The sequence below is a fragment of the Phalacrocorax carbo genome, chromosome 11, assembly GCF_963921805.1.
Source record: "Phalacrocorax carbo chromosome 11, bPhaCar2.1, whole genome shotgun sequence".
Taxonomy (NCBI): domain Eukaryota; kingdom Metazoa; phylum Chordata; class Aves; order Suliformes; family Phalacrocoracidae; genus Phalacrocorax; species Phalacrocorax carbo.
Genome location: NC_087523.1, coordinates 16280838 through 16293109, shown reverse-complemented (window position 1 = coordinate 16293109; position 12272 = coordinate 16280838). Strand labels below are relative to the sequence as shown.

The 12272-nt window shown below is 42.3% G+C and overlaps 1 protein-coding gene across 2 annotated transcripts in view; it reads left to right on the top strand.

The window, feature by feature from the left end:
• NRK (Nik related kinase) overlaps positions 1-12272 on the top strand; it is a 104712-nt gene that overhangs the window by 81879 nt on the left and 10561 nt on the right. For both annotated transcript variants that reach the window (XM_064463216.1, XM_064463215.1), the window contains 8 exons: positions 835-1008; positions 1837-1966; positions 2351-2509; positions 4127-4270; positions 5517-5651; positions 7689-7789; positions 8358-8507; positions 11754-11913. In XM_064463216.1, coding sequence (XP_064319286.1) covers positions 835-1008; positions 1837-1966; positions 2351-2509; positions 4127-4270; positions 5517-5651; positions 7689-7789; positions 8358-8507; positions 11754-11913 — 1153 coding nt within the window. The remainder of the gene's footprint in view (positions 1-834; positions 1009-1836; positions 1967-2350; positions 2510-4126; positions 4271-5516; positions 5652-7688; positions 7790-8357; positions 8508-11753; positions 11914-12272) is intronic.

Below are 12272 nucleotides of genomic sequence, written 5' to 3'. Positions count from 1 at the left end.
CTTCTGTGTAATTCAGGAGGCATTTTCTAGCATAGCACTTTGCTCCTGTCACCCTCTACGTTCCCGTGTCGATGGTGTTCAGGTACACTGACTGATCACGGCCAGAGGTAGACCATTCTGCAGTGCCCTCGTCATCTGGGACACCACTTGCCTTAGACATCCCATTTTTTTTCCTCTCAAAGCTTCTAGCCATGTATCCCAGAAACCGACCTCCGACTCCGTGTTTTGTGCTGTTGGGGAGAGAGCTGGTGTCACGCCTCACCCCTTGCATAGTTTACAAGTATTTCTTGAAGCTGGTGGGATCCTGTAAGGAGGTCTGCAGTACCAAACATCATTGTACTGGAAATGCTGATACTGGATCCTACTGAATGTCATCATTCTAGAATAAGGTTTTCTAATTTAGTAAATGGAAAGTAGCAATGAAATGAATGGTAAGGGGCTTTGAAATAAATGCAGGTCCAGAACCAAGAAGTACCTGCTTCTGACTGTGGTAGGTAGAGGTCAGACCTGTAATGTCAGGACAAGTCATTTGATTCTGTCTCAAGTGTCTCTGAGGATGAAGTTGCTTCTTTACCTGTGGTTGAGGTACTGTTGATGAGGAACATTTGTGGAGCACTTCAGGAGTGGAAACCAGTGTTGGTCTCAGGTGTTTGCCACACACTTTTTGTATTTAAATTTTTATTTTAAATTTCCATAGCGTTTGTCTTTACGTGATGCATCATGCAGAGTACACCTCCCCATATGCTCATTATTTATTGTCCTAATTAACAGGAGTTGCGTAGTGCATTGGAAGAACGCTAAATGTGGAGTTTAACTGTATGTTCTCACGTACAGGATCAGATTTTAGGGAAACAAATTTCTAGCACCCAAGAAGGCCTCTGGGGAATAAACAACCAGAACTATCTCCTGCCAGATCTCCTCCAGCAAAGCCAAATCTCAGACTCCTCTGTGAACCTGCCAAAAGTGCCACTGACTAGCCAAGAACCTCAGAACAAACCTCTGAATAAGGTAAGAGATAAATTACTGATTGAATGAATTGTACCATCATATTCCTCCAGCCCTTAGGAGCCTGAGATTGAGAGCCTTTTAACTTTTATCTACCTGCCTCTTTTTATGATGAGATTTTTCACCACATCCCTTCTTTTCTTTGAGTTTTATCTAGAGAAATCTTGAGCTCCCCAAAAGATTATATTGCTCCACTTGTTTGCCCCCATCTCTCTCTCTGCTCCCTTTTCTTTCCTTCCTTTTTTTCCTCCCCTTTTACACAAGCTAGAAGGTCTTGTACCCTCTGCTCCTTTATCCGTCATGTCAGCGATGCAGGACTCTCGTTGGCCTCTGCTCATTGTCCCCGGCCTTCCGACATCCAAGTGTCAGGTGGGAGTGCACGGGGGCCGGGGCAGCGTGTCACAGCAGCCCCAAAGGGACCCCAACACTGTGAGCCTAGGGGTCTCCTGGGGAGAAGTGTGCCACTGGAGGCAGATAACAGCTCTGACAGGGGTCACCTCCTAAACTGCTTTGCTTGAGGCAACAGCATCCCTCTGGCTGCAAAGAGATTTGAGCAATGCCCCAGATGGGACAGCAGGGCGTGATGGGCATGCTCTTCCTCTGGGGATTGGTTATTTCAGTGCAGTGCCTGGCTAAGCATCCCGACATGGCCCCCTGCTCGGGCCTTCTCTTCTGTCGCTGAGTTTGTACCGTGTATGTACTGCTTTGAGACTGTTCGTCATGTCTAACTATGCCACATGCACACTTCTTTCTCAGAGGCACTGCGTTGCTCTGTGCTGTCTGCTCCCCTAGCATCGTCTCCCTGAAGCAGCTCTTGTTTTTTCATTGTAGACCCCAAGCACTGAAAGCACACCTTCAAAGAGCAGTACGTCATCTACAACATCATTTACTTCATTCATAGATCCTAGACTTCTGCCAATCACCCCTCCCACCAGTCCAGTAGGACCTTCCTGTAGTTCTCGTGAGTATGCTTTACCCTTCTCATAAAATGCCACTCCTGGTTTCTTCTTTTTTGGGGGAGCAGGGAGAGCCTGTTGCTTGAAAATGGAAACCGTCAGTAACATCTCCAGAAACTGAAACTCCACGTTGCTGTGAATTTCCATTGTACTGCTTCTGCCCTTCTTCCAGATGTGGCTTGCTCTACCCTGCTGCTGTGTTACCACAGTGCTTACTCAGGAATGCCTGAGAAATTTTCCAGATGTACATTTTTTTTCTCTGGCTATGTAATGTTCCTGAGGTGTTTTCACACCCCTCTGGGTTTCTTTCATTCTGCCATAAACAGGTCAAATGTGAGATGTAGCCAAACACTCACATTTTTCATGATTGCACGTGTCTTTCATTCTAGCACCTAGTGCAAAACCTGAGCCTGTCAGGAGAGAAAATGCAAGGAAGGGCTCCGTTGTCAACGTCAACCCAACGAATATCCGCCCACAGAGTGACAGTCCAGAAATCCGTAAATACAAGAAGAAATTCAACTCGGAGGTCCTTTGCGCTGCTTTGTGGGGTAAGCTCAGAAGTACTTGGGCATGTGTATGGAGGGAAGGCAGCAGCAGGAGAGGCTGGCAGTATATGCCAGGCAGGTTTCACACTTGTATCGCAGCTCTCCTGTCAGAATGTCCTGGAGTGGATCACTGAGCAGATACCTGTGCCACTCGCGTGACGCTTCCTGGTGGAAGATGGCAAACAGACGACTTAGGGTTGCAAAGGATTTTGTGCATCAGAATGAGAAAACGTTTTGATCTGGCACCACGTTGAAACTGCTCGTTGGAAGAGCCAAAAGTTGCAAATGTTTTAGTAACTTACGCAGCTCCCGATGCTTACTCTTGTCTTAGCTGCATACGAGTACAGGTGACCGCACTAAGCCCTGACCCAGTGGAAATAATCCAAACCTGAAGCCTTTTGTAGTCACGAGTGTTAGGTATTCCAACAATCTGAAGCGGGTCAGACATCAGTCTTTCCAAAAGCTTGGCTTCCTTAGGTGCTCCTGTCAGTGCTAACTCAGAACCTCGCTAGATCACCCTTTTTACAGGGTCAGCTTCACATGGTGTAAAACAAAGGTGAGTGTAGTCAGGCCAGTCTTCAAGGACTGTAGACCATGTCCCAGTCTCACTCTAGCTAATCTTTTGAGTTGTAACAGTCTTTCTACTTCAGAATAGATGGATTCTGTGGGACTCACCCAGCCTTTTACTCCTCCTCACTTTTTGAGTCTGGAATGGAAAATGAAGTATATTAAACGTTATCCAAAGGAAATGTAGATTTCCAGTTTACAGCTTCACAGATTTTTGTTTAATGTATGTTTGGAGGAGTCCAAGATTTTAAATTAAGAACAGAGCTGTGTGGCAAGGTCTGTAATTAAATGTGCGTTGAGGCTGAAGAGCACCAGGTACTCGTCAGAGCATTGCCGGTAGAGGAGGTTGCTTGTTACAGCAGGATACCTCATGTCATTTCTTTAGAACCTGCTGATTAGGAAGCGTAGCTGTCATGCCAGCTGAACACAGTTTTTGACATCCTCTGATGTCAGCAATGCACTGGAGCCTTCGCTTCCCTGGGAGTAGTTGGATTTCAGATGGATTCACTCCTTTACTTCAGCATTTGAATGCATTCTTGCAAAACGCAGACTATTTTCAAACAAACACTCCACTTCCTCGTAACAGAAGCCCTTCTTCCCACAAGTTTGGCCTTGCTGTGATTTGAGCTGTATTTGGGGAAAGAGGGATTTTTTTTTTTTTTAATTTAGTAGAGACCCTTAGATGATTTAGTTGGACCTCCTGTGTTGCCAGTGGAGTGGTGCTGGACTGGGACTTTTGCAGTGCTCACAGACACTTTCCAAGTTCAGGTTTGCAAAACATTTTCCTTTTTGTTTAAATCAACATTGACTTCAGCAGAACTGCTCATCCTTCAAGTTACGTGGGTGTGTAAGTGTTCTGCTGGGTAAAAACTGTAATGGTGAGGTCCTTTTTTTTGTATTCATTTTTCTGGGAGGTCATCCACAGAGCAACAGAGATATTATCAGGTACCATTAGGTGAGACTAAGTAAGAATCAGTTCTCAAAACAATGAACACTCAGCAGCTTCTGAATCTCTGGTGATTTATGCAGTATTTTTTCCCCGTGTATCAACAGGAGTAAATTTACTGGTGGGAACAGAGAATGGGTTGTGGCTGCTGGACAGAAGTGGGCAAGGAAGAGTTTATTCGCTGATTACAAGGAGACGATTCCAGCAAATGGATGTTCTGGAAGGACTCAATGTGCTAATTACTATATCAGGTTAGTTCAGTGTCTAAAAGTATCTGACCTGCATTGGGGTTGGAAGCAATTAAAAAGAATTAGGTTATAAACTAGGTTGAGGAATTTCCTCTTAAAGAAAATCACAGGACAGTTATTCTTGTTAATAGGAAAACTCTCTTGAATTTTTAAACATTTACATTCTCATTTCAGAGAGGCTTTGGGATATTTCATTACCTGGTTAATGTGTAAAATGGTTTGCAGGAAGTATGAAGTGTTTCATATCCTTAAAATATTACAGTTTGTCAGTCTGTTCGCTTGTTCCTGTGATGGGTGAGCCACTACCTAAGTGCAATTCTATTAAAATATCATTAAATAACCCCATTCTGTGTTCAACAAGATGCACGAGCAGTAACATGAGAGTAATCTATACTGTGAAAGCATCAGTAACATTAAATGGAGTAGCGTTTTCAACCTCTGCTGACGTTTGTCAGCAAACGTTTGGACTCTGCCCTGCAAGGTGCTGAGGCCCGATTCCCCATGGATGAGTGACCTCAAAGGATGCTTAGTACATAACAAGGGGAAAGATGTAGGTCCAGCAAGTAACAGCAGCTCCTTGTGGTAGCTCGCCATGGTAGGTGATGGTGAGAGCTGTTTGTCCCTTATTGCCAGGTCCAGTTTCTTACGTGACACAGTCCTCCTCTTTTAGACTAACCTGTGATCCCAGACTGTTGTTGGCCATATGTACTTACGAACTAAAGCAACAGAAGGACTGAGGTGAAAGATGACAAAGTAATTTTCACCTGGAAAGGCATTCAAAAGAGAATAGCTACTTGTAATGAAGATTAGCAGTTAACTAGCACTAAATGAGCCACTTATTCAAAATGGCCATTGTAGGCCATACCTGTGTTCCTGCCTTCGCATCAAAGAGTAAATGCCAGATAGTGTGATTATTTCTGATAATACATGCGTCTATAGAGACCTGTTCTTTGGCCTTAGGGAAGAATTTTCATTGGGTGTGAAAATCTTGCAGGAAGCTTGAGACAGAAGGTAAGTGCGAGTGTGCCAAATGCCGTAGAATTGCCCATGTTCCAGTTCCCTCCTGCGTGTCACCATCACACAGGGCTTTTCTTTTGTGCTGCTGAACTCTTCTCTCACCTTGATGAGGCCCAAAGACCCGCTGTACTCAAGGTCGCAAAACTCTGGCTTTTTGGAAGTGTGGGAGAGTTTGTATTTCAGTGAGTTGGAGTGATGTCTTTTTTTCTTCCCCCCCCCCCCCAAATCCTAGGGAAGAAGAATAAGTTGAGGGTATATTACTTATCATGGCTGAGAAATAAAATTTTGCGCAATGATCCAGAAGTGGAGAAGCGGCAAGGCTGGGTGTCTGTGGGTGACCTGGAAGGCTGTGTACACTACAAAGTCGGTAAGGACTTTTGTTTATTCCTTGAAGAGCTGCTTAATCATCCTTTTGCATCTCGTGACACCAGCATTTTTCTTCAGCTCTGTTTCAGGACTGTATTAAGCTTGAATATCTCAGAGTTCTTTCAAACCTCCTTGTTTTACATGGCAGATGCTTTGCTCCCTGTCATTGCAGGTAGCATCTCTTCTTGCAGCAGTTACCACGTGATGTTATGGGTATTGCCTGTGATGGCTGGAAGAAGGGAGTGCCAGCCTTGCTGTGTTGCTCAGTCAGTGATTTAAAGCTCTGTAGTTACATAAGGTTTTAATTAGACTGATGTTTTCCATCTCCACGCTCTTCAGCTCCTCTCCTGGCCCTGAGTAACTGCTGAGAAACTGGACTAGTGGAGTGCTAGTAAATAATATTTGTAGGATGTCGTCCATAGCTGGATCAGATTGGATGTGCTGCAGCTCCTCCCTGTCTCTAGATCGTAAAAGACGTAAATATAACTTTGTTTAAACTTAGACACTGGAAATGCTACCATAGCAGTTGATAAACCATCTTGCTTTTATTTGGCTTTCAGGCAGTTCATTCTTGAAGATGAGCATCAGTATTGTGATAGTTTCTGTCATTTAACTGCGTGAGGGGGTGTGATGTATAGCACAAGTTTTGCTGTGGTGAAAGATGCAACATGAAAGTGGCACTTTTTTCAAAGTCAAATAGAGGAATGATACAGAGGAGAGCAGGAGGCGGCTGGCGCTCATAAATACCTTGCATTATTTTTGCTGTTTTATCTCATGGTTTTAAATGTGGCAAGGGTTAAATCCCAGAAAGAATGTGAAACAGATGTGGGTTGTTACTTTCTTTGTGTTTATAGCTAAGCACCCACATATTCCACTTCAGTTGCTCATCTTTGGGTTTGGTGTGGTGGTGTTTCTTTTTTAAAAATAATTATCCTAAAATTAGGCAAACATTTGGTAGGAGCTTCTGTGTTTACATATGACAATCCACTCTTATGTCTTTGACAAAACAGCTGCTGGTTTTTTTTTCTCTTGGTGAATCTTGTATCTTGACCTTTGATTTTACAGCCATTTGTCCAGGCAGAAGAGGAAACGGATGTGCTGTTCTGCATTTTGGTGGAGTTTGGGGTTGTTTTTTTTTATTTTCTCTCACTGTGTGAGATTTTCCCGACAAGTGCCCGTCCCTATCCGCTCTTAAAGCCTCTGCTATATGTTTGGTCAGTGCAAACTGCTCCGTTTGTAAGCAGCAAGGGCCGATCAAGCCCTCCTCCCACAGAAAAGAAACCTTGCTTCAGCAGTGTAACTCCTGCATCTTTTAAAAATCCCTGCCAAGCAGACGCTGAATATAAAATGAAGGGTGAATGCATTGGGATGCAATACCATAGCCTTCTGTTTCCAAAGCACATGCTTGTCTCTGGCAGAGTGAAAACACAACATGCAAAGAAGCCTGAATTTTCAGTGCTTGATTCTTCATCTATTCTTGATGGGCCCAGCAGGACCTTATCAACTTAGACAAATTGCTTGTCTTTGAAATGCTTACTCATCTCAGAAACACGGGATTCCTTTACCCACACTAGCACCTGGGGGTTTAACCCCACACAGGAACAGTGAAATGAAAATTCATCCTGCAGAGCGTAACTGAGTTGTTCAGCTGACAACCACCATTCCTCCAAAAGCACTTATTCACAACCAGCAACATTGCTGTGTGTTCACACTTAAAGCAGGCTGGCTTAGCTGCAGGGTCAAGACCTTTTTCCTGACTAGTAAGATATATATATATATTTTTAATAGATATCTGAAAAGCAATATATAAATGTTGTTAACAGTCATCTGGCTTTACTGAGAATAAATGAACTATAGGGTTTCAGTCAAGGTATTGTCAATGGTGGTACCAAACACTGATGTCCAGAATCCATTAGTCTCCCTTGCTAGATAACATCTACCTCTACAACTAGTCCGTTGAAATTATTTAATGTGATGAGATGGTCTTTGACTTAAGTGTCTGTTTGGTACCTAAGGAATTGTTCTTCTTGTATTACAGTAAAATATGAGAGAATCAAATTCCTTGTAATTGCTTTGAAAAACTCAGTGGAGGTTTATGCTTGGGCTCCAAAGCCTTATCACAAATTCATGGCTTTTAAGGTAAGTGAAACTTCGCTTTGGTTCAGATGGATCGCTGTCTCTCGCTGCCTCTCATCCATGATTTGCTTTTGGTTTTTGTTGCTTTGTATAATGTTTATTTCTAGTTAAAGATAAAATGAGTATTCTTTTAAAGAAAGTGTAGCTCATTTGACATAGATTGGAGCTGGCAGGCATAAAACTGTCACAGTCCTGATTCTACTAGATGTGAATATCTTGTTTCAGTGCTGAGCCAACATTTGCGGAACAACATTTGTAGCTTGTGAACATTTGAGTTCACAAAGTTGATGCTAATTTCCCTCAAAAGAGGAGACAACTGAACATGAACGGTACTCAGCCTAATTTTTGCCCAGTCTGCTTCTAGAATCTGGAGTTTTTTCAAAACACAAGTGAATTGTCCAGCTCTCCTTGCAGCCCAGTGGGTGGCGGATACTTAGCTCCTTAAATGTAACACACTATTCAACAAAAATAGCTCTCTAACTTTTGAGTTTTGAAAATTCTTAAGATCATATATGTAGATCTGTAAGCCAACAGCTTTATTGTGCTATATACTGTATTTCTTTTCTTCCAGTCCTTTACCTCACTCCATCACAAACCACTGTCAGTTGACCTGACCGTTGAAAATGGACAAAGATTAAAAGTCATATATGGCTCAGTAGTCGGCTTTCACGCTATTGATGTGGATTCTGGATCTGTGTATGACCTGTACCTTCCAACGCACGTAAGACACTCCAAAAAATTATGTCAATGCCTCCGTTCTTTGGGCTGTATAATGTTGATGATCAGGTTAAGAGTTGTGCTGTATTTCAAAACATAATTATTGTGTGCCAGCTAATAGAAAACCACTTTTCACATACTTTTGTAACACTGAAGTTCTGTTAAAAGGCTTTTATCATGTTTAGAATATCAATTTTAATGTTTTAATGTCAGAAAGCCTGTTGTATGGACAGTACTATTTTTAACTGATGATGATTCTGGAAATTTAGGACTACTTAAGCAATCAAAGACACAATAATATCTACATGAATTTAGGTGACTTTTACAATCTGCCACTGTGCTTTTCAATCTTACTAACAAGATTATCACTGAAATTTGGCTTGGATTACCAAGATTCTTGCAATATATTTTAATCTTGATCTGCTGCAAGCAGATCTTGCACCAATAAGTACCTGGAGCTAGAGGAGCCAGGTATACATGTGCACCCATAAATAATCCTAATTTCTTCACCATGGAGTAAAGTTGCATTTGTTTCACGTGATTATAGATCCAGGATCTGTGTGCAAAATGTGAGTTCCTTTCAGTCATGACTTTGCAGAAACCCAACTTGCAGTCTAAATGAATTTGCTGATCTTTTTAACATTCAGATGCCTGTGAAATCAGTCCTTAAATTCAAAGGAATTTTTACATTTTCCTCAGGATTTTCTCATTAGATTGTCAAGAAGTTGGCATGAAGATGTTGATTTCAGGTTGATGTGTACCTATTGCATTGTGCATCTGTTCATTGAGGTGATGGTGATCACTAAGTTCCTGCTTAAACTCCGGTAACAGCAAAGTAATTCCCCTGCAGAAGTGAATGACTGGCATGGGGCTCTCCGACAGGAAGTCTATGTGCTATGGTTTTAATCTTTTTGTTTGTCTGCTTATTTTTTAGCTGTTCTAGACAGTTCTTTTCAAAGCTGTGAGTCCCAAATGCCAGAGAAACCTGGGGGCTTAGGTCCAGAAAACTAGCAGGTTCCCGTGCTCCACTCTGATGGGAGGCTCCTGGCAAGGAAACCTCTGTGCACACTTGAAAACCTCCCTAAAGTCAACAGAGCTCCACAGGGGCAGAGGGTCAGCTCATCCGGGTACCACGGCCGCCTCCTGTCCCAAGGCAATGTCTCCCAAAGTTACGCTCAGGAGGTCCAAAGAAATCTCGTCCCAGGTCTGCCTGTTGCAGCCTGTGCCTTGAACCCTTTTATTTTTTAACTTCTTTTTCCCCACGCTCAGCCCCACGTTTTCAAACCCACACCTCCCGTGCAAGCCACTTGATCACTCTGCCACCCTGACAAGCGGCAGCCTTCAAATTGTCAGACCTGTGTTTCTGATGGACGCAATGTTTGAGGATGGCTGCTTACAAACTTCTCTTAATTAAAGTAACTTTTCTAGCTGCTCAGAACAAACTGTTGAATCACCTGCTACAGCTTGTGCTGGTTTTCTCTGTTGGGTTTTTCTTAAGGGACTTAATATTTGGGTTTTTTAGAGGGTTTATTTAATCTGACAATGAGTAGCTTTGTTAACCATGCAACTATGAAAAAATTCACATCAGCGTATAAATCTAAGCGTGGTGCCTGTGTACCATCCCTGGAAGCTGGTTGCTAAGCAAGGTGAATAATGACCTCTCAAAAAGATCATTAGCATAATTGCCCAAGATGAGAAAGGCAAAGAAAAAAGTGAACCTTTGTAGAGGCTTTAGTTTTCCAACGGGCTGGAAATATAATTATGTACCTGATGTGAGAGATTTCCCAGGTGACTGTCCTGAATATGTGGGGCACCTTTAAGACTGACTCCATTTGGGTGTGTGCTCTTCAACCAAAAGTTAGCATGGGCTAAAAATATATTTTCCCTTTAGGGTCTTAGACCTGGAATAGATCTGCTGCTACGGTGGCTCTGTCGGTTTCAGTATTTTATTATCTTAAAGAGCATCTGCTAGAATTGGATAATTCTCTCAAGGAGCTTTGTGGTGGCAACAGACCAGACTTTAACAGGCTGACTTTAGATACTCTTGCTTTCTGGTAGCTTCTTTTCCTGGTTCCCCACCTCTTTCTTCATCTCTTACCTGCTTCGATCGCTCATGCGAGTACCAAGGCAACGCATTAAAATTGCTCTGCGACTCTGGATACCCGTTCTAGTGTTACGGATAGTTGTTGCGGAGGCACGGAGTCAAGTGGTTGGCCTGGGTGTATTCAGTTTGGCAAGTACAGCTTCAGTGCTTCTTTTACTGTTCATTGTGCCTTTACGGTGTGCATAAATGTATGTGCTTGAAAAAAAAAAAAAAAAGATCTGTGTGTCGCTGGCTTGTGAAAATGGTGTAGCAACTCCAGTCATACGCTTCTATAAAAATATTAATTGTAGTGGTTTCATTTACTATTTAACACCCTGTTTTGAGTAGCGCTTTAAACAAGGAAATGCTTTGTTACTGTTTTTTTTTAAGGCTGTCCTTTTTTTTTCTTTCAAAAACGCTTTTATAAAACCCTACCTTCATGGTTGTGTACTTAGACTTTATCACTTGGGACATGTTGGCTTCTGGGAGAGATTCTAGTGCATTGAACAGCTGTTAAAATAATTTGTGTGAGTGAAATGCACTGTTCCTGTGGTGTGCAGAAAATGTACGCTGAACAGCATTTAAATGGGGAATATTTTTAGTGAAGGATGTGGGAAGGGAAGGACAGAGAGTGGCTTTTATTTGAAAGGTCCAGGTAACTTTTCAACTTGCCGTAAATATTGTTAAATTTACAGGTTTTAGCTTGTGAGTGGGGACAGGGAAATATCATGGAAAGTGAAAGCACTGATTTCCTGGAATGTGGAAGCTTTTGTCCTTCCTCCATCTTCTGAAATAATTGTGAATTCAAATTTATTTCACCTTTCTTCTGTTTATATAATGCAAGTGTTTTGTGAGTGAGAAAGTAAATATTATTGTGTCTCAGTGGCTCCATGGCTTCTTGAAAGCAATTAATAGTGGTAAATATTAAGTGAAATATTGAACATTGATTTGTTTGCGAACCTACTGTCATATTCAAAGGGGGGAGGAGGGGAGAAAGCCTGTTTCAGGGGCTACCTAGCAAACTATACAGCCTTTCTGCAAACAGGCGTTTCTTTCACTTTCCATGAGCCAGTTCTCTTTATTGCTCTGCCAAGTGAGTTAGATCAATGTAGTCTTTAAAATTGCTGTCCATATTCTGATATAAACCTTAGTAAAATATGATTCTAGATCCAGGGGACTATTCGCCCACATGCCATTATCATCCTCCCGAATACCAGCGGAATGGAGCTCTTACTCGCCTATGAAGATGAAGGCATCTACATTGATATATACGGGCATTTCACAAAGGAGACTGTTTTACAGTGGGGGGAAATGCCAGCATCTGTAGGTATGTATGAAAAATGGCACTTTATTAAATATAAGATTCTGCTGGATGAAGCCTGACTTCTTTATGAGGTCTGTATCCATATGAAAGTGTTCTTACAGCACATAAAACAACTTCTGAGCAAACCAGATGTGTAAAGAGTAAACAGATTTATGTATGTTTGTGTTGAGACAGCCCATGATTGCAATAGGGTCTTCACGTTTGGACCGTGGAGTTTGTATTCTTGGCACACTGTTTGTTGCGTCATACCTTGACTATACAGCCAAGCTTCACTGAGGAGGCAGCTTACCACCGGTTGTCACAGAGAATGACGGAATTACAGAGGGCAGAAAAGGTGCTAGTTTCCTGCTTTGATTGTTCAT